The sequence below is a fragment of the Aspergillus versicolor genome (assembly GCF_001890125.1).
Source record: "Aspergillus versicolor CBS 583.65 unplaced genomic scaffold ASPVEscaffold_1, whole genome shotgun sequence".
NCBI lineage: Eukaryota > Fungi > Ascomycota > Eurotiomycetes > Eurotiales > Aspergillaceae > Aspergillus > Aspergillus versicolor.
In genome coordinates, this window is record NW_024467524.1 from 4,448,741 (window position 1) to 4,474,816 (window position 26,076).

General features: G+C 50.6%; 12 protein-coding genes and 1 non-coding gene across 13 annotated transcripts; 10 read left to right on the top strand and 3 right to left on the bottom strand.

Annotated features, from left to right (window-relative positions):
• Positions 1-96: 96 nt before the first annotated feature.
• Positions 97-2,159, top strand: ASPVEDRAFT_36901 (putative GTP binding protein). Its single transcript, XM_040811324.1, has 3 exons — positions 97-163; positions 221-315; positions 397-2,159. Exons 1-3 carry the CDS (start codon positions 151-153, stop codon positions 1,924-1,926), a joined length of 1,638 nt encoding a protein of 545 aa, XP_040663253.1. The 5' UTR covers positions 97-150; the 3' UTR covers positions 1,927-2,159.
• Positions 2,160-2,389: 230 nt separating this feature from the next.
• Positions 2,390-2,467, top strand: ASPVEDRAFT_t12. Its single transcript has one exon. It is a non-coding gene; the product is annotated as a tRNA-Thr (tRNA).
• Positions 2,468-2,752: 285 nt separating this feature from the next.
• On the top strand, positions 2,753-4,372 carry cbfA (putative CBF/NF-Y family transcription factor). The gene is made up of 2 exons (XM_040815460.1): positions 2,753-3,483; positions 3,626-4,372. The coding sequence occupies exons 1-2, from the start codon at positions 3,221-3,223 to the stop codon at positions 4,197-4,199; spliced, it is 837 nt and encodes a 278-aa protein (XP_040663254.1). The 5' UTR covers positions 2,753-3,220; the 3' UTR covers positions 4,200-4,372.
• A 138-nt stretch (positions 4,373-4,510) lies between these two features.
• ASPVEDRAFT_119508 (putative SIR2 family histone deacetylase (Hst4)) lies at positions 4,511-6,289 on the bottom strand (the record flags this gene model as incomplete). The annotated part of the gene is made up of 2 exons (XM_040805707.1): positions 4,511-5,901; positions 5,968-6,289. 2 exons carry the CDS (start codon positions 6,287-6,289, stop codon positions 4,511-4,513), a joined length of 1,713 nt encoding a protein of 570 aa, XP_040663255.1.
• A 1,494-nt stretch (positions 6,290-7,783) lies between these two features.
• On the top strand, positions 7,784-10,998 carry ASPVEDRAFT_122362 (mediator of RNA polymerase II transcription subunit 16; the record flags this gene model as incomplete). Its single annotated transcript, XM_040805974.1, has 9 exons — positions 7,784-7,935; positions 7,997-8,342; positions 8,399-9,109; positions 9,158-9,377; positions 9,429-9,548; positions 9,602-9,712; positions 9,768-10,037; positions 10,087-10,218; positions 10,268-10,998. 9 exons carry the CDS (start codon positions 7,784-7,786, stop codon positions 10,996-10,998), a joined length of 2,793 nt encoding a protein of 930 aa, XP_040663256.1.
• A 540-nt stretch (positions 10,999-11,538) lies between these two features.
• ASPVEDRAFT_49488 (60S ribosomal protein uL29) lies at positions 11,539-12,384 on the bottom strand (the record flags this gene model as incomplete). The annotated part of the gene is made up of 4 exons (XM_040814171.1): positions 11,539-11,574; positions 11,626-11,851; positions 12,169-12,308; positions 12,382-12,384. 4 exons carry the CDS (start codon positions 12,382-12,384, stop codon positions 11,539-11,541), a joined length of 405 nt encoding a protein of 134 aa, XP_040663257.1.
• A 383-nt stretch (positions 12,385-12,767) lies between these two features.
• On the top strand, positions 12,768-13,593 carry ASPVEDRAFT_119438 (putative vesicle transport v-SNARE protein Gos1; the record flags this gene model as incomplete). The annotated part of the gene is made up of 3 exons (XM_040805697.1): positions 12,768-12,833; positions 12,916-13,029; positions 13,090-13,593. 3 exons carry the CDS (start codon positions 12,768-12,770, stop codon positions 13,591-13,593), a joined length of 684 nt encoding a protein of 227 aa, XP_040663258.1.
• Positions 13,594-13,678: 85 nt separating this feature from the next.
• Positions 13,679-15,111, bottom strand: ASPVEDRAFT_160080 (mitochondrial ATPase complex subunit ATP10). The gene is made up of 2 exons (XM_040808576.1): positions 14,521-15,111; positions 13,679-14,457 (listed from the first exon to the last, which is right to left on the bottom strand). Exons 1-2 carry the CDS (start codon positions 14,919-14,921, stop codon positions 13,770-13,772), a joined length of 1,089 nt encoding a protein of 362 aa, XP_040663259.1. The 5' UTR covers positions 14,922-15,111; the 3' UTR covers positions 13,679-13,769.
• ASPVEDRAFT_295449 (DNA-directed DNA polymerase IV) lies at positions 15,038-17,656 on the top strand. Its single transcript, XM_040810238.1, has 3 exons — positions 15,038-15,626; positions 15,677-15,849; positions 15,904-17,656. The coding sequence occupies exons 1-3, from the start codon at positions 15,227-15,229 to the stop codon at positions 17,524-17,526; spliced, it is 2,196 nt and encodes a 731-aa protein (XP_040663260.1). The 5' UTR covers positions 15,038-15,226; the 3' UTR covers positions 17,527-17,656.
• On the top strand, positions 17,656-18,085 carry ASPVEDRAFT_295424 (uncharacterized protein). Its single transcript, XM_040810236.1, has one exon. It carries the CDS (start codon positions 17,786-17,788, stop codon positions 18,041-18,043), a length of 258 nt encoding a protein of 85 aa, XP_040663261.1. The 5' UTR covers positions 17,656-17,785; the 3' UTR covers positions 18,044-18,085.
• A 623-nt stretch (positions 18,086-18,708) lies between these two features.
• On the top strand, positions 18,709-21,192 carry ASPVEDRAFT_121654 (uncharacterized protein; the record flags this gene model as incomplete). The annotated part of the gene is made up of 6 exons (XM_040805907.1): positions 18,709-19,216; positions 19,287-19,816; positions 19,865-19,976; positions 20,028-20,344; positions 20,449-21,028; positions 21,083-21,192. The coding sequence occupies 6 exons, from the start codon at positions 18,709-18,711 to the stop codon at positions 21,190-21,192; spliced, it is 2,157 nt and encodes a 718-aa protein (XP_040663262.1).
• Positions 21,193-22,160: 968 nt separating this feature from the next.
• On the top strand, positions 22,161-24,767 carry ASPVEDRAFT_79210 (uncharacterized protein; the record flags this gene model as incomplete). Its single annotated transcript, XM_040816665.1, has 3 exons — positions 22,161-22,886; positions 22,950-24,309; positions 24,358-24,767. The coding sequence occupies 3 exons, from the start codon at positions 22,161-22,163 to the stop codon at positions 24,765-24,767; spliced, it is 2,496 nt and encodes an 831-aa protein (XP_040663263.1).
• A 244-nt stretch (positions 24,768-25,011) lies between these two features.
• ASPVEDRAFT_36912 (uncharacterized protein) lies at positions 25,012-25,988 on the top strand. Its single transcript, XM_040811325.1, has 2 exons — positions 25,012-25,392; positions 25,551-25,988. Exons 1-2 carry the CDS (start codon positions 25,127-25,129, stop codon positions 25,699-25,701), a joined length of 417 nt encoding a protein of 138 aa, XP_040663264.1. The 5' UTR covers positions 25,012-25,126; the 3' UTR covers positions 25,702-25,988.
• The last annotated feature ends 88 nt before the right edge of the window (positions 25,989-26,076 follow it).

Below are 26,076 nucleotides of genomic sequence, written 5' to 3' on the forward strand. Positions count from 1 at the left end.
GCGCTCAATCCACTGGCGACGGGATGACTAATCGCGTCTACGATAGGCGAACCCGGTTCTGTTATCAGCTTAGCGCAGCAAAAAAATTATACAGTCCCCAGACCGAGTTTTGTCAGTGCTCGACAGCGACACTTCTAGACCCCAGTCAATATGGTCAAGCTAGGTATATTGGACTCTGGAATTAATGAGCATGGGATTTTTTCTAACTCACCCACCCCAGGCAAAAACTCAAAGCGGACGCCCGTCCGGCTACGACACAAGATCGAGAAAGCCTCCGCGGCGAAGCAACGCAAGCAGAGAAAGCTTGCGAAGAAGGTTTTTACTCCCTGTTCCCAATATCTGCCTCATGTCCCCTTTGTGCGCGGTTTTTCTTCGACCGGTAATTAACGGTTTTAGAACCCGGAATGGCGCTCCAAGATAAAGAAGGACCCCGGTATCCCCAACCTCTTCCCACACAAGGAAAAGATGCTCCATGAGATCGAGGAGCGGAGACGGTTGAAGGCGGAAGAACAGGTGCGAATTCGCGAGGAAGCTCGTTCGAGACGTGCTGCTCAGAAGCAGAACGGTGGTGAGCAAGGTGGTGACGAGGCGACGCAAAACCAGATGGCTGATCTCGGGGATGATGATTTGTTGGATGACGAGATGGATGAAGATGCAGGCGACGATGCGAACCCCATGGCTGCGCTTCTGGCATCTGCGAGGGCTAGGGCCGTGGAGTATGGCGAGGGTGATGATGAGAGCGGGGATGAGGATGCAATGGATGAAGATGATGACATGGATGGAATGAGTGACGACGATGTGCAAACGGATGAGGATGGCGTTCCTACCCTTGTTTCTGGCAAGGAGACGTCAAGACGGGCTTTTGATAAGGTTTTCAAAAAGGTTGTTGAGGCGGCGGATGTCATCCTCTACGTGTTGGATGCGCGTGATCCTGAAGGCACGCGATCAAAGGAAGTGGAGCGGGAGATCATGGCCGCGGACGGTGGACAGAAGCGACTTATTCTTATCCTGAACAAGATCGATCTTGTCCCACCGCCTGTGCTCAAGAACTGGCTGATCCATCTGCGACGCTACTTCCCTACGCTGCCGTTGAAGGCTTCCAACGGCTCTGGCGGTGCGCACAGCTTCGACCACAAGCAGCTCTCCGTCAAAGGAACGTCGGAGACGCTCTTCCGCGCACTGAAGACATATGCCCAGAACAAGAATCTCGGACGCGCTATCTCCGTAGGTGTCATCGGGTACCCCAACGTCGGCAAATCCTCCGTCATCAACGCCCTCACTGCCCGCATGAGCAGGGGCTCCAGCAACGCTTGCCCCACGGGCGCCGAAGCCGGTGTCACCACGAACCTCCGCGAGGTCAAGCTTGACAGCAAACTCAAGCTCATCGACTCTCCCGGTATTGTCTTCCCCAACACCAGCGGCGAGAAGAAGGGCAAGAAGAAGCAGGACGACCAGGCCCGTCTCATCCTCCTCAATGCCGTCCCGCCGAAGCAAATTGAAGATCCGATCCCGGCTGTCAACCTCCTCCTCAAGCGCCTATCCTCCTCAGAAGATCTCCTTTCAAAGCTTCTCCAGGTATACGGTTTACCCACGCTATACCCCGGCAATTCAACCACAGACCAGACAAACGACTTCCTTATCCAGGTTGCTCGCAAGCGCGGTCGTCTCGGTAAGCGCGGCGTGCCCAACCTCGAGGCCGCCGCCATGACAGTCGTCAACGACTGGCGCGACGGACGTATTCAGGGATGGGCCACGCCTCCAGTCCTGCAGGTTGTGGACACGGATGCCGCGGGTGCAGATACTGCTGCTACCGCGACTGCGTCCGGTGTTGACACGAGGCAAGTGGTCACCGAGTGGGCGGCGGAATTCAAGATTGAGGGATTATGGGGTGATGGAAATGGGGGCGATGAGGCTATGGAGGAGTAGGGTGGACTTGTCTTCTCTCCTCTGCTATCTAATGTCTTTCTTTGTCGTTCGTTTTACAGTCATGGTCATGGGATACCAGACGGCGTTTAGGGTATAGCAAAAATAGATTACGTGGTCGAGTTGAGTCAATTCAGACGAGTTTGATGACACTATATATCCTTTATATGTAGGAAAATCGGATATGGTTGGTGCCCTTTTCTATAAGGATGTAGAAATATATAAAGATACAAAACACATACAATAATGAAAATCCACACACAACAACCCCGGTCAAGAAACAACACGCGTTCCAATACTTTGCCCGAACAATTAAGACGAATTTGTCAATAACCAGAATTTCTAGAAAGGCAACACTGTACTCGATTTAACAAAAATGTACCGTAAAAACCATACAAAGGAGAAGATAACAGCAGTCCGTAGTCTGGGCCCATGAAGCGAAATACCATGCAGAATCTGATATGTTGCGCTAGTGGCCAAGGGGTAAGGCGTCGCACTCGTATTGGATATGCGAAGATCGTGAGTTCGAATCTCATCTGGCGCAAATTTTTTCCCCGCCAAAGCTAGGTTTTTTTTGCATCCCCTCTAACTTATACAGTTACTGTATGATGCGATCGCGCGACAAAGTTACAATTTAAATGGACACAAGACGTTATCTGAAACCCCAGTAGTGGACCTTGTTACCATTGGAACTTATCCCTCTAGCCCGCATGGTTCCAGACGGCTCACCCGGGCAGGTTACAGATGATGTCAAGTATGTCAAGCATGTATGGGCGAACAGCCCTTACCGTATCCCAACAAGGCTGGGGGTAGACATTAGATATTCAAAGCAATGCCCTGCTAAATTATTACCAGGCTGCATACTTAGACTGAAAGAAACAACAAGGCCAAGTAAGTGGAGACGCGCTTCTCGAGGCTCATTTCTCCAACCGAATCGCGTCGCGTCGAATGAGAAATTACCGCCTTGCTTGCGGTGACCGTGTCTCATTGTCAACCACATTGCATATCCAACACTTAACTTGATTTTGACCATTACACCGAGTGACCATCGACTGGACGAATAGAACCTTGACCCTGGCCAACAAACGAAGCAACGAACCCCCAACTGTTCAAGAAAGTCAAAGAAAAGACCCGACGTCCCGCGCTCCTCCGTATAGCCACCTGCATCGGAACCTGCGACCACCGAAGATCTATCTAGGACGACAGCGTACAATCCGCCTGCTAGCTTCTATATATACACACGCAGATCAATAAGAGGGGAAAAAAAAAGAAAAAAGCAAAAAAAAGAAACCACACCATGTCCTCATCACCAGGTGGCGATGCGGACGCCCCTCCGAAATCCCACTCGCAGTCCGAACAACCCCAGAACACCGTGCAAGCAACAGAGCAACAACTCAAAGCGCGCGCCGAGGGTGTTTCAATTGAGGACTATCTACTCCCGCGCTCAATAACCGTCCGACTAGCGAAGTCCGTCCTCCCGCCGAATACATCTGTACAGAAGGATGCAGTTCTCGCGATCCAGAAGGCTGCGACGGTGTTTGTTTCTTATTTATCCTCTCAGTACGTTCCTACCCATCCCTTATTTCCTTTTATCTCTTATCTGTTTCGGGTTGGGTTGGTATCTTGTTTTACCACCCCGCCGCGCCGCGCTAGATTGAAGTTATTGAGCCAGCCAGCTAACATATGTATACTTATTGAACAGCGCCAACGAAGCGACTTTAAAACGAACAGTGACGCCAGTTGACGTGCTGAATGCGATATCAGAATTGGAACTTGAAGGGTTCAGACCGCGACTAGAGAAGGAGTTGGACAAATTTACAGACCTGAAGGCTGCGAAGAGGAAGCCAAGAAAGAGTGCCGAGGGGGAGACGAAAACGGATGAGAATGGCGATGGCGATGGCGAAACCCAGACAGGTACAATTGGGGAAGGGGAGAAGAAGGAAGTAGTTGTTCGGGGCGTGAAGAGGCTGAAGAAGGACGGTGCTGGGGCAGGTGCTGGAGGTGATGAGGCCGAGGAAGACGATCAAGATCAGGATGGGGAGGATGAGATAGAGGATGCTGGAGACGAGGTGGAGGAGGAGCATGATGAGGATGCTACGGAGGAAGAAGAGGAGGACGAGGACGAGGAAGAAGAAGCGGGTGAAAACGATGATATTGACCGCGTCGAGGACATAGACCGAGAGCGGCGCATGATGGACCCTGATGCTGGGGATGATACTGAGAGCGACGACGATGGGCCTGGGAGTCAACTACGAGGGAATATGGGGTTGGGATAAAAAATCTACTACTACTTATGCTCTTGAAGCTGTTTGGAAGGTCGAAAAATGGGTTCATGATGATGTACATAATAATACCTTTATCCCTAACACTGCGCCGTTTCATGTAAATGTACCGAAAAATAAAACATTGTTGCGGACCTGCAACGACGAATACCTTGAACGCCGACCCGAAATGCCAATTCCACATGCAAACATTAGATGTAGTGATCGTTCCATTAGACATATAAAGCGGGAAGGATCAAACGCCAACGCCGTGGTCTATCAGTGGTATCTCAAACAATTATAGACAGAGCGAAGCCGGGAAAAATCTATGAAGTCGGCTGGTTTAATAAATCACTCATTCCGTTTGGAATGGATTTGGGTGAAATCGTTTCGGGGGCGCGCCATTGATTCTTGCATGGCGTTGAGTCCCCCTTCGAAGCCAGGTTAGGAAACATCAGCGTGTTATTGCGCACCTCACCAGGTGGTAGAGGATGCATGGCCTTATGCGCCTCCTTTTCCAGTTTGACCGATTTCTCATCGGGCATGACTTTCTGCGATTTCGTGACTTTGCTGAAGTTGGTGATTTTGGTATTCTTAGCTGGCTCCTGTTTCGTTGTTCGCTTCTTAGGTGCAGGCTTTTTAACGCCGGCACTTTTAGGGGCCTTCTTGGGATTTTCCTTCTTCTTGTTGGCCTTGAGGATGTCCGTGAGTTTCGGCCCCTTGCTGGCGGGGTTGGTAAGAGTTGTGTTAGAAGGGTTCTCAGCATCACCATCGTAGCTAGACGACGGCGTGAGCATCCCAGTCTGGGCCAGAGGTCGATGCTTCTTCGGCGTACGAATGACAATGGAGATTGGACCTTGTTCACTCTTGATACGCTCGACGTCGGAGGAATTGCATTCGTCAAATACTGGTTCTGAGTCGTCATCCCAGCGTTTCAAATGGGCAAGTCGTGCCACTTCCTCGCAGTCGCCTTTGACCACCAGGTCGAAGCTGTCCTCGAATTCTTTGCCAGAAGGTGGTTCGTTGTTGATCCACATAGTGACCCCGTTACGGCGACTTCGAATCACCGAACATAAGCTTTTGACAAGACGACGCACCCCGGGGATTTTCAAGCTGGTCCCTACTACGATTAGGGCGTCTGGGCGCGAGCGTATATCAGCATTCATCACAGAGGTGATGGCCTCCTCATCCGGGTTGTGTTCGTTGTATAGGACAATGCGAGGCCTCATCTTTCCGATCCCATGGCTGCGTTGACCAGTTTCCATGCGGAATTGATTCTTTATTACACATTCCGGACATTCAGGAGCATCAGGGCGGTCGAACATGGCTCGGTCGAAGGTGCCCATGTGCCGACACTTTTGACACACCATCTTCTCAAGGCTTCCGTGTAATTGGATGGTGCGCGGCCACGGTGCTTTGACGTTCAATGGAATTTGCGTCTCAAGAGGGGGCATTGACGTTTCGATGCCATCAATGTTTTGTGTGTACAACCGCGTCAAACGGTTGTCGCGGCCTAGTCGGGCCAGCATATGATGAAAAGCTGTAGGAGAGGTTTTCTCAGCCTCTTCAGACAGCGACCGTACCATCTCCTGGAACGAGGCGGTCAACGTTTCATCCTGGTAGACGGCAGCATCGAACATGAGCTTGCCCGATGCTTTAAGGTTGTGTTTCTTTTGCAATGACTTGAACAAGCCATCATCAGAGCGAAAGTCGGGGACTGCGTGAGAGTTGAAACATTAGCTTCGGACGGGGGTTGTAAGAGTATAGGGAAATGGACGCGTACTGCCAGCAGAAGTGGAGATTCCAGCCCCAGCAATTACTACAATTTTCCGGTGGCCGCGAATGGTGTTGACGAGAAGGTCAATCTGTGACTCTTGATCGCCGTAGGAAAGACCAGCGCGGGGGGTGAGGTCAAGTAGCTGTGTTTGACGCTCTTTGGGGAGGGCCACACGGCGCTTTTTTTTGGCGGGCGGCAAGTCATCGTCTTGGCTCCGGCCGGCGCTAGACTCGTCCGGGGAGGGCAAGAAGAAGCCTTCAGGCGCGATAGGAGACGACGGCGCGGAGCTCAGGTCTGAGCAGTCTGAAAAAATGTCATCTATCTCCATAGCTTGAAGACTGTTTGGAGACGGACAGGATGAGGAGTTGGAGGAGTTGGTTGTTGTCGTGGTTGTGGCTGCAGTGGTGGTTTTGCGAGGAGCCATTATGACGCCGGTCGGAGATGACGTGAAGATATAAGAGAGGAAGGGATGCAGAGAGTTTTGGGTGCCTGACAGAGAGCCGCGGGGAAGCTAAAATACGCTTTGAATAGAAATCATGGGTAATGATTGATTAAGAAGCCGGCATCAATTGAGAGTGAGAAGGGGGGGATTTTCCAGGGGTTCGGTGTTGAAGAATTCTCTCGGTGTCATGGAAGAAAGAGAATCAGGATAAAGAACAGATGACGGGGGTCGAGCGTGAGGAGTCGGATACCAGAAGTCGAGCAACAACTTGCGAAAGTAGAAACCCCGTGACTGCGATGTGGTCCGACCTCAGGAGTGCAAAAAGCGAGGAGGTCGGGAGGAAGTGGTTGTAAAAGGGAGAAGGGTCGGCGAGGGCAGACGGGAAGGTTGAGGTGGTCGTCTTTGGATGGTTCTCTCGCTTGCACCCGGGGTTGTGTTTGTTTTGACCCACGGGATTTCTGGATAATAATAAGAGAGAGAGAAGGCACAGCAGTCTTGGGGCCAGGACTCGAGAAGGGAGGTATGGAGAGACAAGAAGTGGAGGAGGGGGCGAGTATGGAGGAATGCCGGAGATCGAACGATGCGGCGCCTTCCACCAAGAGGCTTGAACTTGTATATACTCTTGACGTAACCTGGCGGTCGCAATATGAAGCAACTCTCTATAAGATCTGGAGTGGAAGAATCATTACAGAACTGAGGTTGTTTTCGGTCGCAAAAGTCCCCGGCCTCTGATTGGCTTGATTTCTTCCTGCCAGCGGATGGACCTGCAGCCCCAGCCCTAATGGGGATTAGCCTCTTCTGGAGCCGGGGCTAACCTGATCATGCCTCATGCATAAACAGTGAAACACACCTCACGCGTCGCATTTGACAATTACTGTAGGAGCATGTAGGTTTTGTGACTATTTCTGCATTAACTTTGAATTTATATGTAGTGCCTCTAGATCTTTCTCTCGAGGAGTCACGGAATTGGGCAAAACTCGAGGTGGTGGTTGTTGGTTGACCTGGTTACCGTGGCCACATGACTACACGTGACGCTTAATCAGCACGGCGGGTCGGAGAGGCTCCACATGCTGTTAGCCTCACTCGCTCTTATTTACGAAGCCCAGAGACTGAATGCCTTGATCTGCAAAATGTGAATAGCGGATGTCATTGGAGTCGTGAATGCTGCGCCTCTGCTCCATTGAAAGCTCTCTTGCGTAGCTTGAAAGCTCTCCTCGAATCTACCCCGCGTTGATTCTTTATTCTACCATCCGTGATCCATCCCGCTTCTGTGGATCGCACCCACTATGATACCTGGGTGCTGTTATAGACTCACCCATCCATAGGTATCATTGACCATCACCGCATAGACTATCCGCTATTCCACCGAGCACCCCCAGCATGCCCTTAATTATGGAGGACGGGATCAATGTCGACGATTTGTTCGGTGAATCCACCTCTCTCCAGCTGGGCTTGCCTCCGAACACTTCCCCAGCCCCTGCGAAAGGCCTAGCCCAACGTTTGGATGAAATGAGATTAGTGGGGTGTTGCCAGTATGTTGCTCTCCGAAACCATCTATCCCACCTCTCTCTTGTTTAATCTGACGCCACTTAGGAAAATTGCCTGGTCGAGGCTCGGATGTGTTGCGTACATCTCGCAAGATTCTTCTCGGGTCAACGTTCGCCATCTTCAGTGCCAAAAATCAGATGGCAAGTGGACGTTGAGCGATGAGACACCATTAAATCAGGTCGCAGAAGCTCATGATGGCCATGCCCTGGTTCATCTTTGCTGGAATGAATCTGGCTCAGAATTGGCGATAGCTGATACGTCCGGTCGAGTATCCATTTACTCTATTCCAATTGCTCTGAATAGCGTAAATGGAGCTCGCCAAGCCGCCTTTGACGCTGCTGATGACGGGGCTCAAATTGTTGGGATGATGTGGCTGAATCAGAACCGCTCGGTAAGTATACATTCTACCCGTGACGTTTATGGACTTTGCATACTAAATCTGTTTAGGTACACTCATTTTATCAGGCTGCTAAGGTACAAGGCCGTTGGGCATATTCGCCATTTAGACGGCGTCCGATTGCGCCTTTCCACCCTGTTAATAAAGCCGCGCTGCTCTGCATCACAAGGTCTGGGACCATGAAACTTCTCTACCAAAACCCAGACAACAAATGGGCGGAAATCACGACAGAATTGAAAAACACAAGTTATTCCGATAGGCTTCTTACTCATGCGGCTCTGGTAGCAACACAAGCGGGAATCCTAATCGCTACACATTCAGCATGTCAGAAAATATCCGTCTACCGAGTGAGCATCCAGTGGAATCCGCCACAATGGGATCCCGCGCAGCAGAAACAAGGATCCCAGCCGCATCCAGTCCCAAGCTTCCGTTCCATCCATTCCAAGGTTGAAATGCCCTACGATATTCCAAACAACCGGGGGACAGCAGGCGAAAACCCGGATGAACAATTCACCCTCACAAGCTCTCTCTACTGCCTTACGTCCTTGCAAATAATCCTTCCCGCCTCCGATAACTCCGCAGGCTCAACACCAAGTCCCTGGATTGTAGCTGTTTTCTCAATCCCTCCTCACGCCATTCTCCATCAACAACCGCAAGTACCAGCCAGTGCCATTATCCGGTGGCAACTCGAAACTGGCATTCCCACTCTGCACCCCAAATTCGATGAAGTTGCCTCAAAGAAGAGTAACGTACAAACCAAGGTATGAATATATGCCATAAACAATAGCGTTCACTAACTTAATGGCTAGCCGAAAACTATTCTGCGTCGCCTTGACGACATCACTTCTGACCGCCATGTTATATCCGTCGACCAGACAGAATATGGTAACGTCCTCGCCGTATCTTACGACGATAGCTCAATTTCTTTCTATGATCCGAAGACTATGGCAGCTTTTGATATTGTTGACGATGCAAGCACTGTCACTAGCCTCGCCCAGGCAGGATTCAACTACCCCTTAGACTCTTCAGGTTGGTCTTTTAAATCTATTTTGCTAGGTGATTCTGACATGTGGATTATAGCAATACACACATGTTTTTCACCGAGTGCCTGTGCTGCCGTGGGGCTGGACAGTGATGGACAGATACATCTTAGAATTATGGAACATTCCTATGGAGCGGAGAATGGCCATTATGATGAGAGTACGTGATTCCATAACCCCCCCCTCCCGAGACTCATCTAACCAGAGATATAGACAAATTCTCCGCGGCCATTGCTTCATTGACGCTAGCTTTCTGTCGTGGCTGCGGTGGTGAAGTCAACACGGACGATATTCTGTTGCTTCTAATACGTCAATTACCTCAAGGTCAGGACGACCCTTTCTCTTCGCAATTCGCCGACTTTTCCCTAATTTTTTATAGATTCCCAGACAGGCTTCCTCAACGAGGTCTACCGTGCGCTGTCCATCAACTGCAATTTCACAACAGAGCATGATAAGTTGATGAACCATCCGTATATCTCCCGTGCTCTTAGCATACAAGCGGCGCTAGGCTTTAAAAATAAGTATAAGACGAGGAATATTGTTTCAAATGTTCCGTGGGCTATTATTCAACTTCGCCAAGCTGCTATCATATACCCCTTCTTCTTTCAATACAATAAAGGATCCCAGCCGCCCGAGCCGCATGATCCAGGTGAGACCCCTGTCGAGCTACTCAACTCTAATTGCTGATTGCCGCTTAGATGTCCTACGTATGGTTCTTGGGAATACTAAATGGGTCCTTGACTTCTTCCTATATACCCTAAACGAGCTTTTCGATCTCGCGGATGAATTTGAAAGCGTCCCGGCCGACCAAGAAGCCTTCAATCAGAAACGTCCGTCAACACCCTACTATCCATGAATACATGCTAATCAATATTGTAGTAAAATCAACTGCCTCCCTGCCCCTTATCGTTGTCCTTTCTAGCATGTCTCGCGCATTCCTTCGCTTCATCTGCCGTGGCCTTCGAGGAATCCATTCCGGCTACGCCAACGCCCCCCTCACCGGTGATGCTCGCGTCTACTACACCGAAATTTGTCACGCTCTAGAAACATCTCCCGTCCGCACTGATGTCTACGAGAAACTTCTCGCCGGCGTCGACTCCGCCGTCAGACACGCCTACACAGGTGCTGGATTCGGCGATAACGAGCGACCAGGCCCAGAGAAGGAACTCCTCGTTAGCAGCCGCATTCCACCCGTCCTCGTAACTGCAGTATCCACCATCCTCCGCCAAACCATACCCAGCATTAAAGCCGAATTCGACCGCATGGCAATCTTCATGGGCGACTATAGCTGGCTGGGATTTGGCTCGGACGCTCGCACGGAAGCTTACCGAAGATCACGCGAGATAGATATCATCAAGAAAACGCCGATTTTCCGGGCCGTGGCTGGCGCTGGGTCAGGAAGGTTGGGCACCATGGAGGTGGGCGATTTGGGTGCGAGGAGCGGGACTCAGGGACATTTGAGCAGACGGTGTGTTCGCTGCTGTGAGGCCTCTGAGGCGGTGTACCCGCCGCGTTCAGTCCCTGCGTTTAGGATGATTTATAAATTGGGGCATTTGAGGTCTTGTATTTGTGGGGGGATGTGGGATTTGGAATCGGGGTTGATGACTTAGCTAAGATGATGCTGTTTTCCACTTTGGGAGGTGCCTAATGATGTAGGTAACGGGTTTTGGCGACTAGATATCATAGATGGTTGACTCTATTGAACTTTTAACGAATAAAACTACTCCGTAAATGTGAAGACAATTATAGTTTGGTGGATCGAGTCATTGGAATTAAGGAACTTGGCCTAATGCCCAGTGCGAATTTTAAACCGGGATGGGAAGTCCACCTTAGAATGCTGCGTATGCAACTTTGGGAGAACTATTGTTCACCCCTCAATTTTCCGGATCATGTTTGGGATATTGATGGGGCACTTATTAGGACTCAAGAGAAAGAGTACTTGAAGTGGTATTATATGTCATTGCAAGCAAAGGATTCATTCAAGATCGACCTGCATCTTTTCTTCTAAGATACATAATCCATGTCTTTTATGTTAACCTCCCAGAATAGGTAGGTCAGGTCAAACGTCCCAGAACTCCATCATCAAGATCCAGACTCGATCCCGTCTTCTCCTTTTTGGATTTATGCCTGTTGGTGATTAATCGTTAGCTTCACTCCATAAACAATTGAGAGCCTTCCGGCGAAAACTGTATGGCTGGCGTTTTGGTTTTTTTTGGGGGGGTATGTTCTGCTCGTACCTTGATGGCGTACTTCCGCTGGGGGAAGTGGATCTCCTTCTTGCGCTGGCGCTCAGTCTTGAGGGTGGCCTCGTGCTTGGTGAGGCGGCGACGGAGAGCACGGGTGAGCCTGGGGCGGAGGTCAAGAGGAAGGTACTTCTTGTTCTTGTAGAAGAGGCGGAGCTGGGAGCGCTGGTTGGCGTTGATGACGGTGAGGACACGAGCGATCGACTTGCGGATGTCGTGGCTGTTGAAACAAGATTATCAGTATTCCTTCTTTCTCTGTATCTGAGTTTTGAATGTGTTGAGTGATTTGATAGGTGGATGGATGGATGTGATTGTGATCAGATCGAATGCGCGATCGGTTGTAGTGAATTCGCCCCCAAGTCCTCGAATTCCCCCTATTAATGACTTTGTGTCGTTTTTGTTCGTTGGGTGTTCGCTTTTCGAGTCGAGTTGTCGTGGCAAAATGCGATCCGACCAAAACGCACATTCGTTCCAAATCTTCAATCGTCCATCCGGGGAGTTTATTGTGTTGCAAGCAGGGGAAAAATTCAAACGCACATTCGCTGGGTCTTCGACGAGGCACCGCCAACGATCTTCTGGACACGAAGCTGAGCCAGCTCGGTCTTCAGCTCATCCAGCTGCTTTGTGAGATCATCCTTGCTCTTTCCCCAGAGTTGACCAGCCTTGACCTTGGAAGACTGTGGAAAAATCGAATCAGCATGCCATTCTCACGATCATATTTTCATTTTTGGGCACAGTCGCTGTACATACCATGGTGGGCGGTATCTTGTCGAATGGTTGATTGTCGACGTGAGGATTGAAGATGGACCGGGTCGATTTGGGGATGTTTCTGTGGGACTAGGGCTTTTTTTTGCTCCTTGGCGTGGTGCGGCGGCTAAGCGGGCGCTGACTCACGTGACTGTGGCTGGTGCGTCACGGGGCGCCTGCGGCGGTGATGACGCGGATCCGAATCGGGAATCGGCTGGGGTTTCGGCCGGACATAGAACGCCGTTGGCAGGTAGCAGTTTAATTGATCCATTGCAAGTGCTGCGATTCCGCTGGACGGAGAGTGGACAAGTTGACAGTTGCATTTCAAGCCTTGTTTACATTCAGTTTATACCCCGAACTCATTCCGTTCTATTCTCCTCCCCCGCAACATGGCGACTTCTACCGGTGCCGGATGGGCACAACTGCGACAGCAGGCCAGATCTCTCGAAACTCAAGTACGAAATAGCATATCTGAGGACAGGCGTTGCCTTTGGGGGTGTAGAGGGGAATGATACTAACTATTTTATTTCTTGACAGACTGAGAACCTCTTTCATACCTACTCCCAATTTGCGTCGATGACGAAACTGCCTCCGCAGCCCTCAGAAGAAGAATCCAGGAACCAAACCCAGATCAAAGACCTTCTGGAAAAGGTACGACCATACTCTATGTAATGCATCACGGCAACCTTACTGACTGCCTACGGCCAAAAGCGTGAATCTTTAGTCGCCCAACTAGCCCGTCTCCTGGACTCCGAAGCCACGCTCACCTCCTCGGCCCTCAAACAAAATAACCTAGCCCGCCACCGCGAAATCCTCACAGACCATAGACGCGAGTTATCCCGCCTCACGTCTGCAATTGCAGAATCTCGAGATCGCGCAAACCTTCTCTCAAATGTACGATCCGACATTGATGCCTTTCGCTCTTCAAACCCCGCTGCTGCAGAGGCAGAATACATGTTGGAGGAGCGACGTCGTATTGACGAGAGCCACGGCGTAATGGACGGTGTCCTCAGCCAGGCATATGCGATTAATGAAAATTTCGGCATCCAACGCGAGACGATCACTAGCATCAACCGCAGGATTGTGGGTGCTGCAAGCCAAGTTCCTGGAGTAAATGCTTTGATTGGAAAGATTGGCAACAAGAGGCGGAGGGATGCGCTTATCCTGGGAGCTTTTATTGGAGTCTGCTTTCTGATGCTGCTTTTGTTTCGATGATTGAGATTCATCTCGCTTTCCCTCCGGCCTGTAGCCTGGGCGGCGTTTACTGGATGCTCCTTTACATCTATCAGTTTCTCATTAAACAGGGAAGTTAATAATGGGCTCGGAGTTGATGGTATTTGGGGCTTAACTTATATATCTTACAAGCTCACTCTAATATGTACATACAATGATTAACGACTATGCTCGACAACTCTGGGCTTCCTAGTATCCTTTCTTTGGCCCTCCCATTCTTGCGCTGGTTGCTCGGACTCCAGACTGATCTTCCGTTCCCCGATCAGTTTGCGGACACCGTTGTTCAGGGTTTCCAGTTCAGCAGGCTCAGCAGGGCCACTGCCAGCCCATCGGATACGGCAGTTTTCATCTAATAGATATACGTATCCAACCTTGCTGTTCATCATACCAATAGCCTCCTTAAGGCCATCATTGAGACCCTTGCGCACCAAAAAGTATCTTTTGTACTGTTCCTCGGGAAGTTTGCCTCGCATCCGCCACATGAACATTCGGATAAGCCATGCCTTGAGCCTGTTCTCTTCCAGGTTGATGTCGATTTTCTGTACATGCCGCTCGCCACTCTTGAAAGCCTCATATAAGCCGGGGTTCATATTTGGGCCAGTAAATGTAGCAACTTGGCTTTCTGCCCAGACGCTAGAAAATAGGTTTATGACGGACACCTTGCCGCGGAGGATGGAGGTAGTATTTTGCGGTTCTTTCGGCGAGGCCAGCGTAGCTCCGGCCAGATTAGGGAAGTAAAGTGCTTTGTCGCGCTTGAATAGCCGAGGGTTCGACATGAATGTCTTACCCTGGTTGTATCGCAGGTTTGACCATTCTCGGAAATATGGCTTTGCGACTTGCCTCGTTCTAGCGGTTAGGAAATAAACTGTGAGTTCATATTCTGTAGACGGGGTGCGCTGGGTGTCCTACAATTCCTTCCGCCTTTCAATATGCTTGTCATAATTCACAAAGTCATCTCGTCGTTGGCCCAATGACCGCTTATCAATTCCTGTATTTTGACCTTCTTGTGGTGGAATTCCCGAACCAATTGGCCGGTCTAGGGTTGGAATGAAGTCTTCATTGTTTGGATCGTTCGGGTTGGGAGGCGAGGACTGGGGAGTGGCATTTTGCTGGAACTGTAGTTTTCTGGTGGTCGGGGCACTGGTCGAGGCTGGCGGCTTGTCTCCGCTGCCGTTCTTTGTGGTATATGGACGAAGAGAAGGTCTAGATCGGAGGGCGGCACCGTTGCGCAGTTGACAGCTGAGGCAGCGACTGCCCTGCAGGAGGGTCGGCTCCACGAGGGAGGAGAGAAGCACGGAGCGCTTCCACATCGTCGATGCAGTATAGTTTGCGTAGATTGTTGAGCGCGACCCGGGCTCTAGTAGCTTTTGGTTCCGAAAAGAGTGGAATAATTGATCCCGTGATTTGGCGACAGTTTCGTGCCGGACCCCGACACGTGTGGCTGCCTGTACTGGAACCTTCAACCGTTTGGTTACGCACTGCTGAAGTAACCAGTGATTGTGAAGAAACTCAGATCTAACTCCCGAGAACTCGTAACCGTCAGGCAACTGGCGGGGAATTTACATATGGCTCAAGTACCCTCGGATAGTTGCCTGGCTCACCTTTCAACGCGGAGATGTCGCGGATGACAGATAAAGAGGCATTTTTCCGTAGGCTAGACCAACTGGATTGCCTCAGTGATACCTCAGAAGGTGAATTTGATGGTCTATTTTCGACCTCGCGGCCGAATGACGGGAAAGTATCTCCCGACTCTTGCCAAATCAAGAAGCCCTCGCCCTCGCCCTCGTCACCTGTGACTATCAGCTCCTCTTCGGATGCCGTGGCTGCCCAGAGCATCATTTCAGCTCCTTCCATAACATCAACCCGTGAAGCCTGTATTTCCAAGCCAATTTTACAAAAGGGCATGGGAGAACCATCCAAAACTCTGGCGAAGGATGCTCCTGGAAAACGCAAACGGGGTTCATCCGGGAAAATAATCCCTGAACACCTACAGATTTTTAAGGGCCTTGTGTTTTGTAAGCCGCTTAGTTGCTACCTGTAATCAAGTTTACTGACTGTCTCATAGTTTTCTTTCCAAATAGCGATGTTTCTCCTTTACGACGTTTACGTATCCAAAGAGCACAGGAGTACGGCGCTTCATGGGCAAGGGCTTGGGGAGAAAACATCACTCATGTCATAGTTGACAACGGCCTAAAGTTTGACGAGATCTTGAAACATCTAAATCTGGAGACAATTCCGGTTCGTGAACTGGGTGTCGGTTACTCGCCCTATTTCAATAACTGACCTTTGTAGTCCAATATCGCTCTAGTTGATGAGTGCTACCCCGCCGAGTGTATCAAGTTTCGTTGCATTTTGAATGTGACTCAAGCACGGTTCCAAGTTAAAGGAACTGCAGCTTTGCCCAAAGCTATGCGAGAATGCAATGCATCTCCTGGTGAACCCCCGATTGTCGGCCAGGGATCTTTGCCTTTAAAGTCCGACCAAAAACAGCAATCACAGACTCAGGCGTCGGGGTGGCTGTTTGAGCCACACGATATCCCTGTACTTGATCGAGAGATACATGCCGAAGACCACGAAGAAGCCACCGAAGAGATAATAGGTGACAGTTTTCCGGACCGCGAACGTGATGCGTTGGATGACATGATAGCGGAGGCTAAAGCCGTTGAACACCTGGTAAGTCTGCCCACCTCTAACTTATTTTCATCTGTTCTCATACCGTGGAAGCCTTTGGACCCGCTAGATGGGCACGATGTCCCCAATGATGATGCTCTAGCCGAAGCCTCTGGTGATGAGAGCTCTGATGAATCGCAGCCGATGTCAACAAAATACAAGCGAAGAAAGCCGTCGAGGGACGAAAACAATGCAGTCGAATCTTGGCAACACAAGTTTGTCTGCATGCAGAAGCATGATTCAACCTCTAATGATCAGAACCCGAATGCGAGGACCATTGAAGTTCTCCAGCAAATGCTGAATTACTACACCCGAACAGCTGACCATTGGCGCATTATGGCGTATCGTAAAGCAATCAGTGCTCTTCGTAATAAGCCCAGGAAGGTCGTTAACCGCGCTGAAGCTCTCGAGATTCCCGGGATCGGACCCCGTTTAGCGGACAAAATTGAAGAAATTGTGGTTACTAACCGGCTTCGCCGTTTGGATAACACCAGCAACACAGCCGAAGACCGTCTCCTCCAAAAGTTCTTGGGCGTATATGGTGCTGGACTCTCGGTTGCTTCCAAGTGGATTGCTCAAGGCTATAAATCGTTGGAAGACTTGCGACAGGACGCAACCCTAACACGATCACAGCGTGTTGGTCTTGAACGATACTTTGACTTCTCCCAAAGAATACCGAGAAGTGAGGTTCAAGAGCATGGAAGTTTTGTGCGGCGTGTGGTGCAAAAGGAGAGCCCAGAGATGCAAGTCATTATTGGAGGGTCCTACCGACGGGGGGCAGCGAACTCTGGCGATATCGATTTGATCATCACGAGACATGATGCGACGATCGAGGAGATTCGAACGTTGATGCTGGACCAAGTCGTGCCAAAGCTATTCGAACAAGGGTTTCTTCAAGTCAGTTTGGCAGCCACGTCTCGAGATGACGGATCGAAATGGCACGGCGCCTCCAAATTGCCAGATAGCCAACTGTGGCGACGTATCGACCTGTTATTTGTGCCTGGCTCAGAGCTCGGTGCCGCGCTGATTTACTTCACTGGGAACGATATCTTTAACCGCAGCATAAGACTCCTTGCGAGTAAGAAGTCCATGCGCCTCAATCAGAGGGGACTCTATGCGGATGTGCTGCGTGGGCCCCAAAGGGCGAAAATAAACACTGGCCGACTGCTCGAAAGCCGCGACGAACGAAGGATATTCGAGATCCTAGTAGTCCCGTGGCGCCCTCCAGAGCATCGCATATGCTGAAGTGCCTGAATTCATGCGCCTTCATCCATTTCTCTGACAACAGGAACCACGTATGCTGAGCAGCACTCGATGGGTAGTTTTCTGGTCAGCTCAGAGCTGTGGATTAGTCTACTGAACTAGTTTTTATGATAATGATGATGATTAATGAAGTAATGGAATTAACCAAGTGAGATTTGCATTTGCTTTTTATCATGTCAGATTTCTTCTTTGTGGGTTCCACAAGAATGTGACTTCTCCCTGAGTCTATGGAGTGCTTTGGATGAAATACTCGGGACCAGCAAGAAGAGCGGTCACTAAGTGGGATTCAGAAGCCGCTGAGAGAAGACGCGACTTGTGTACTGCGTACGTACCTACCTTATTTGTGAGTGCGTGTGGCCAAGCCAGTCGTACAAACTTTGCCAGTTTCATTCCAAGATACATTCCCTCGGAAGCGACCATCGGACGATTTCGTATTGCCTATTTGATCATCTTCGGTCTCCGTTTCATCCTGCGGTCTCTCTATCCGAGTCTGATTTAAAAAAAAGCAAGGCCTTCACCGATATAATTACCGCCTCGATGCGGTGAGCTTTTATTTTTTCTAAACCAACTAGAGGAGGTGTGTATCAAAGGCATGTGTGCGTGGCAGTAAATAGTCACGTTAATATCAACGAATGACAGGGTAGTTCTAGCAGTTAAGATAAATTTTATTGGTTATAAATCACGTAGAAATTACCCACTTTTAATTCCAAGGTCGGTGCACTGACACTGCAGGTAAGGATCAGACCGCCCTTGCCAATTTTGCCGCTGAATCAACCTTCCTCTATCCCACTCTCTAAACGCACCAGCTTCCTGTCTTGTGCTGTCTATTTCTGCCATCAATTATATCTACCGTGATCTATTCCCTTGACGAACTCTTTATTTTCAAAAGGCTTCACCGTTGTGGTGGTGGTCTCTACCCTTCCACTCCCGCGCCGCCCTGACCGTGTTTCTTTTTTTGCCATCTCCCATCTGCCCTTTCTTGTGTGCGTCACTGGCATCCCACTTTCCAGACTGGTTGTCGCCGAGTCTCAAGGTTATCGACTCCTGGAATCCTTATAGAAGCCCTTCGGACTGCAGTTTTAGGACCTTGAGGCCGTGAATTGCTCTCGAACTCGGTCCTCCCGCCTTCGATCCGCCCTTCATTTTCTGCCACGCAGTTCCAAGATGGGTCGCAAACCCAACGCGCTCATCCTCGAGTTCTTTATTCGAGGCCAGAAACTCGAGGATGCTAGTAACCGCTACCAGCATACATGCAAGGCGTGCGGCGAAAAATTTCCTAAAGGTCGCATCGACAGCCTCACTAATCACCTGGTGAAGAAATGCCAGGCGATCCCGCTACGGGACCGACAACGCGTCCTGTTGCGACTCCATGAATTGCCAGACCTCGCCGATGGTGACCAGAACAAAGACCCGAATGCTACCGGACAGAATAAGGGAAAGTCGGGCGATGTGTCCTATACGACGCGACAAAATTTCGACGGCCTGAATGTGTTGGCCGAGGCGTCGAGACAGGTGGGTGCTTCTGACCAGTCCAAGCGGGGAGGTCCTGCTTATACCCAGTCTGTCACCGTTGGTGGAAAGACTGTGGTCGTTGACCCTGCACTTGAGGCAGAGGGATTTCAGGGCCACCCTGCTCAGTCTGAGCAGATGGACGAGGACGTGAAGGTTCCGGGTAAGTGTCGGTTCTTGCTTGTGTTGTTCCCTGTCTTCCACGCGCTAATGCGCCGGTTCTCTATCCACAGTATCTCCCCAATCGCCAAACGACGCGACGGCGATTCTTTCACTCCCTCCTACCGGCTCGCTTGATCCGACCTCGTCCACTTCTCCGCCACTGCCAGAGACTTCTTTGACTCCCGACCCAAACGCCACTTCTCGGCAGTCACAGCTGTCTATGATCGCTGCATCTGCTAGTGAAATGGTACCTCACGGCCTCCCGTTGGATCATGATCCTAGCACTGGACTTTCTGACGGTTTGTCTAAGATGGGTTCTGCATGGAACCAACAGCTCTCGACTCAGGAACAATTATTGTTCGACAGCCTCCAGGAGCATGATCCGACGCTGACCGCAGCGACCCAACGCGCCGCCTCTTTTCCTCGTCCCATCGCAATGAACCCGAACTCTCAGGCCAAGGGTTTTGTGAACGAGTTTGGTAACTCCACCAAACCGGCTAAGCCCAAGGTTCGTGGTCGGTTTTCTGCAGCTAGACGCAGAGAGGTTCAGGAAGTGAGGAAAAGAGGTGCGTGCATACGGTGTCGCATGCTCAAGAAACCTGTATGTCTCCTTTCTACCCTTGCCTCATCGCATGACTGACCTGTTTAGTGCTCTGGGGACAGCCCGTGTACCACCTGCGCTAGCGTCGAAAGCGCACGTCTGTGGAAGCACCCTTGCATCCGCACTCGTATTGCGGAGGAGTTTGAATTGTACAATGCTAGTATGTGCGCTATGCCTGATTGAGTTGTCAAAATTGCTAACCGAGTTTCAGACCTGCACGCAACGTTGGCTTATCACGATGTTAGTAGCATACGAAACCAGATCAAGTTTGAACACTATGCAGGACGTATTGAAGTCACCCATTTTGAAGAGAGCATGGTTTTCGTTACCTTCAGTGGGCTCCAGGGCCATAAGGCATCGGCCTCAGCACTTGATCCCCAACTTCAGGGACTTGGTGACGAGACTCAATTCCAAGGTCCTCTTCAAGAAATTTACCTACTAGACAGCGACCAAGATGATCTACCGGGGAAAATTGAGATGTATATTAAGAAAACGGCGCCGTTTTTCTACGAGCGCGAGGCCTCCGACGTCATGAGACCTACCTTGATGCTAGCAGCAGAGCTGGCCCAGCAGAAGAAGGTATGATTTGACGGAATTTGAGCGGAATCGTAGTATGCTGATTTGGTCTCTAGGATTTGTTATTAGAAAGGGTGCTGGAGTTGTGGGTTGCCACACATATTCTGGTTGACGCGGAGCTGCATTGGAAGACTTTTAGCAATCCGACGCTACCGCCTGCCTCGTTGCATTCCCTTGGGCAGACAGCGGATGAGGGGCGTATCCCAATCGACGAGATTACAAACGCTGAGTCTTACGCATTGTTGTGCGGCCAGTTGCGATCTGCAACCGAGAAGCGAGCAGCGTCACTAAGCAAGTCGGTGATGAACGACCTGGAGCGGAGGCTGCTCCAGCGTCAGCAGAGCGGCTGGTTTGAGACCTTCCTAGTTTCTCTCATTCTTTTGAACTGTGTAGAGAGGACCTGCTGGCTGTTCCGATCCTGGGATGATGAGAACTTTGCACAGCGGTGGCCGCTTGACAAGCGCCCTCCATACTATGCGACGCAGGGTGACCGCTTCTCGGATATATTGCACATGTTGTTGAAGATGCGCAGTCTACCACCCAAGGCGACCCCGCTGCCGGACGGCGGAATCTTGAAGGCCGTGGACGGTAGCGATGAGAACGCGATTCGCTGGTTCGAGATGATTAAAATTTCCCGTAAGAAACGCATTCTCTTTTTGTCAAGTTAACCTGAAGCTAATGGACTTGAAGCACTTTTCCTTGAACAGCGCCAAACTGCAGGATTCGACCCGACTGATTCTCGGTCGCTTGACTTCCGTTACGGGGCGAAGCTGCTGCCGCCTGCGAATGTGTATGCATGAGCGGACGGCATTAGTGATGATACCGATGAATTCGATTAACGGATGTCCTGGCTGGACGCGAGCTGGCCGGGGCTACTTGAACCGTGCCATTGTACCCTACTTATTTTCTTAATCTTTACCTTCTAATAACATATATGTGTATTAATGGGCCGACTATGGGTGATCCGGGAAGAAGTCGAGGAAGAGGAAGCGAGAAGAGGAAAAAGATAGTTTCAAGGTTTTGTAAGCTAGGAGACAGGGTAAATTGAGCCTTAATGGTTTTGTCTTGCGGTGTGGCTGGAGGACAATGCAATTGTTTGTAGTCTGATCTGGAGACTATAGAGAAGACAAGTGAAGCCTGAAGATTCCACTCTGGAGTAGAAATGGGGTCGGTCTCTCCTCGGCAGGCGAGCTACCGTGCCACGAGCCGAGAAGCAACGGCGTGAGAGATAAAGATCAGCGGCGCGAGACCAGAAAGAGTCAAGAGTTCTGCTGCTAAAATGCCTGAAAGATTGGATGCGATCTTTGCCTGTTTTGGCGGGCATCAGGAGAGACTCGACGCCCGAGGGAACTCGCAGAACGCGCAGGGATTTTTATTGCTTCTTCCTTTAATTTCACCGCTATAGAAGCCTGCGTTATCGCCAGACAGTAATTTCCAGTCCCGCCCTGCGAACCGTCTTCTCCTTCATCCTTTTCCTGCCGTTTTTTCTTTTTGGTCTCGGCCATTGATCCTGTGTCTCAGTCCCCCCCCAATCGAGGCCCCGACAGCCCTTGCAGCTCGCCCCCTGCAGCTTCAACATCTCTCAAAGCGGACGGATTATTGACTGTCCTCCAGCTGCAGTTGCGACACTTGCAGATGGCCCATGCTTAGAAAAGCGAAAAGGGGGAACGATCGCGGACACTGTTTACAATCACCTCAAGACTTGTGCCCTCGTGCTGGTACCAAATAGCAGACCCTCAGGCAGGACGGAGTTGATACATCAGACACCATGTTTTCGACACATCAACAGCCTCCACCCGTCATCCCGCCGTCGCCGACTCTGTCCAATCCAGACATGATCCTGCCCTTCGACGATAACGAGCGAGAAAACTCCACTCCGTCGCCCCCGTTCAACCTGCCCTCGCTATCCCACTTGCAGTCGTTCTACGAAAACCGAACCAGCTACGCAAACGGATACAACAACCTGGACCCAACTAGGAATACTGGCGCGCCGAGGCCCCAGAAAAAGCCGTTTCCGCGCCACACGTGGATGCACGAGGGCCACGATGCTGCCAGTCGCCGCTTGTCGGATATAGGAGAGGAAGACAGCGCGTTGTCATATCGGTATGGAGCAGTTGGTAGAAGCGCACAAGAGATGATGGCTCGGCAAAGCCGTGTTTTGGATTCCCCGGTTTCGCTCCACGAAGCGGACCCCTCCGATGTCACGGAAACCAGAGCGCACAGCAGCTCGTCAAATTCGACTATCAGCGGCGGCGCAAGTGAGACATCGTCTCTCGAGGGGACAAAGGGGCGCGCAGCGGACTACATGGCTGCGCAGGAGAGCCGGGGATCACTGAGTGAACGTCGCGCAGCCCCTGAGGCGACCAGTGGTGCGCAATCGAGCGCAAACGCGCCCTCGGCCAATGAGGGAACGGGTCCGGATGAAGGTGGTTCTGAAGTAATTCTGGAAAGCGAGGCGGAGCGAATTTTAGAAAATGCGAAGAAGAGGCTGTCGGTATGTAGTTTACAGTCTGGTTCATTTGGCAATGTGGTTGGCTGACCCGGTGTGTTCTTATAGCTTATGGAGGGGAATCTGACGCGCGCCCGCTCTACAATGCGCTCGACTACCCCCTCAATGTCATCGTCGCCAGTGCCATCTGCTTCATCCCCAGGTCTCGGACAACCAGTCGGCGGCTTGTATCAATCAATTCACCGCGCGGCTGACCGCAGGTCTTCGATGCTTCGGCCGCGGCAGACATATGGAGGACAAGACACATCCAATAATCGGCACTCCCGAGTTTACAGCGAGACCAACCTGCCGTCAACCCAGCCAAGTTCAGAAAACCGCGTGTCGCGTTCCGTGAGCGCTATGGGCTCGAGTACTAGTTCCAATTTCCACAATGACGAGCGGTCTTTTCATTATGCACCCAACCGGGCTTATTTGACTCACCGTGCATCGGTCTCGTCTATACATCAACATAACTCTATGCAGTCACACAGAGAGCGCGAATCTTCCGACTCACCACCAGTATTCGACGAGCACGAAGAAGACGAAGAGGGAAGAGGGCAGGCAATTTCCAACATGGAGGAATTCAACTCAGCCTACCCTGTAGATGATCTACCTTCTCGATCGCAGTCTCAGCTTCAAGTGCGAGATTTGCAGGACCAAATGAAAGGGCTCCATATCAAAATCTCGACTCTGAAGATTAAGGCGCAGGAAGACGGTCTGCGACGACGCAGCCTCCAGAGCTTGCGCACGCCCAGCCCTTTGACAGCCGCAACCCACTGGTATGCGAATCCTCTTGAGTCGTCTGAACGCAATAGCCACCTCCACCCGAGCACCGGCCACGGACAGTCCCTTGCGTCTCCTATTAGCAGCCAAGGTGGCAGCGGAAATACTTCCAGTAGTAATACCGATTCAACCCTTCTTGTCCCAGAGACCGTATCATCCGAGGCCAGAACATCCTCCGACGGTGCTATCCTGCCACCGTTTGAGCTAACTGATCATGAGGATGATCAGTCAACTGCGGAAAGCCTCTACGAAGATGCAGAAGAGGATATCGACCGTGAGGCGTTGGAGGAGATCTTACGGGAACCTCTTGATGATGATCTTAATGATGATGAGCTGGCGGATTTTTCCGGGGTACTACACCATACCGATGATACTCCGCACGAAGAACGAGAGGATGCCTTTGACTATGAGCACTTTATCCTGCACAGCGCATTGGGCAATTACACACAGGCGCGACGTCGCCGGGAAAGCAATGCGTCGGAGACGTCCGTCGAGACAACCCGGCCAATTCGCGAGCGACGCTCGATCCGACACTCCAGGTCCAACAGCGCAAATTCGATATCTACCGTGGCAACCTTTGCGACGGCCACGGAAGGCCAAGATGATGTTGAGAGTGTCTTGTATTGGGACCGGAAATTTAACGATGGTAAGCTCTTTTTGGCACGACAATCTGAAAAGGCACTAACAATGTTAGAAATCGACCGTCGCTATGTAGACGAAGAGGACCCAGCCGACGCGCAACACTCCGATTCCGAGGCATCAGAGCCCACGCCTCGGAAACCGCGAAGGGAGAACCTCCTTTCGCAGCGTCCTGATTCTGCAGCAACAGGCTCGGCAACGCCAACAACGCCAACATCTCTTGCTTCGTCGCTCGTTTCGACTGTGCGAGCTGCCGCAAGCCCACATCCAAACTCTGACAACAGTCAACCTGGGATCAATGAGAATGACACACGGCTCCTCGAGGAGCTCTTTAAGAGTCTAGGCGACGTTTGTATGGAACTTCAGGAACTTACGACGTCCCCCGAATATGACGAAAAGCAGGCGAAGTTGCTCAGACGGCGCTTGGAGGCCGCAAGACGGGTGCTTGATGGAGAGCTTGACTGATGCACATTTCTTAAATATAATTCTAATTGTCGGAGGTTTGATTGTGATACCCTATTTTGTATAAGTGTGTATATATATTCAATTTACTTAATTTGCGCTACCAAATACCCCTGGGCATAATATTCTCTATATTGTAGGTAGATGGATATAAAACGGCGTTAAAACCGCCACAACACGTGGTCGACGCGCCACGCGATTTCCCTTCCCAATCAGGAAAAACCGAATCATATCAATCATCCTCACTCTTACTCGGTCGACAGTTGAACTTCATTCTCCACTACATCCTTTGTCTGCATCTATCTATATCACCTTTCCTCTACGTTAGCTGCAGGTGCTCAATATTCGAGATTCATTTAAAAATGACAAACCGCCGCCTTCTCATTTTCCAAGAAACGCCCCTCCAATCCCCCACCAACCCACTCACCCCAAGCCCAGCAGCCCACGGAATCCAATATCAGCAAGGCCATGCACAGTTCCAGTACATCCCAGTCAACAAACTCGGCCTGCCCGTACACGGCCCGGGCTCATTGCCCGAGGGTTTAGGGGTAGGGAGCCTACTGAACCTGCCTTTGCGGGTGATCACAGCTTTTACGGAGATTTTTAACGGCGTGAAGTATAAGGGGTGGTATGTACTACTCATCCGTCATTCTTTTTATTCCCTTTATAATTTCGTGGCGACTTGCCAAATGGAATTTTATTTGGCTCGCTCTTTTCTTGTTTTTTCTTATTTTTCTTTCTGCTATAGATTAATGGTCGGTCGGTATGCTAATATGGGATGCACAGGGCAATTGTAGCGGCGGGGCCGTATAACGACCCGACATTGGGCGTGGGCTCACCCGGCGGCGTTGGCGGGACGGGCAAGTTCTATGCCGTTGTGTTAGAACAGGTTTCGTCTCCAGAGGGTTCTGGCTCCGGAAATATCGGGGGCGCATGAATTTGATTAATTTTTGTATCTGCTTCTCCTGGTTCTTCTTATTCACCTCGTTGGAGAGGTCTCGGTTGGTTGCGTTTGGATGGAGTATATAATAACTACTCGTTACTTGTGACAACGACATTGATGACGCGTCATGGCTTTCAGTGGCTAGAGAACTTGCAGTTGTCGTGCTTGGGTTTTGTATAGATTATTTTCCGCTGGATTGGGATGGATGTGTAAATACTCTAATTAATATGGATACCCTGGTTTACTCTGTATATGAGTTAGATGGTCTCAGTCGGCTGGCCTGAATTGATCTCGTTACTAGTTTCAAAAAGAAATGGGAAAGGATGAAGATGAAGAAATATGCTTTTCTGTACAATAACTAGGGAATAA

Excerpts from the sequence above, each read along its gene's own strand:
- ASPVEDRAFT_160080 (XM_040808576.1), bottom strand. The coding sequence starts at position 14,921 with ATGTGGAAGCGCTCCGTGCTTCTCTCCTCCCTCGTGGAGCCGACCCTC. Across the intron at positions 14,458-14,520 it reads ATTGAAAGGCGGAAGGAATT|AACGAGGCAAGTCGCAAAGC; the intron begins GTAGGACACCCA and ends CCTAACCGCTAG.
- ASPVEDRAFT_36901 (XM_040811324.1), top strand. Across the intron at positions 316-396 it reads AGAGAAAGCTTGCGAAGAAG|AACCCGGAATGGCGCTCCAA; the intron begins GTTTTTACTCCC and ends TAACGGTTTTAG.
- cbfA (XM_040815460.1), top strand. The coding sequence starts at position 3,221 with ATGTCCTCATCACCAGGTGGCGATGCGGACGCCCCTCCGAAATCCCAC. Across the intron at positions 3,484-3,625 it reads GTTTCTTATTTATCCTCTCA|CGCCAACGAAGCGACTTTAA; the intron begins GTACGTTCCTAC and ends CTTATTGAACAG.
- ASPVEDRAFT_36912 (XM_040811325.1), top strand. The coding sequence starts at position 25,127 with ATGACAAACCGCCGCCTTCTCATTTTCCAAGAAACGCCCCTCCAATCC. Across the intron at positions 25,393-25,550 it reads GGCGTGAAGTATAAGGGGTG|GGCAATTGTAGCGGCGGGGC; the intron begins GTATGTACTACT and ends TGGGATGCACAG.
- ASPVEDRAFT_295424 (XM_040810236.1), top strand. The coding sequence starts at position 17,786 with ATGAAATACTCGGGACCAGCAAGAAGAGCGGTCACTAAGTGGGATTCA.
- ASPVEDRAFT_295449 (XM_040810238.1), top strand. The coding sequence starts at position 15,227 with ATGTCGCGGATGACAGATAAAGAGGCATTTTTCCGTAGGCTAGACCAA. Across the intron at positions 15,627-15,676 it reads TTTTAAGGGCCTTGTGTTTT|TTTTCTTTCCAAATAGCGAT; the intron begins GTAAGCCGCTTA and ends ACTGTCTCATAG. Across the intron at positions 15,850-15,903 it reads TAAATCTGGAGACAATTCCG|TCCAATATCGCTCTAGTTGA; the intron begins GTTCGTGAACTG and ends TGACCTTTGTAG.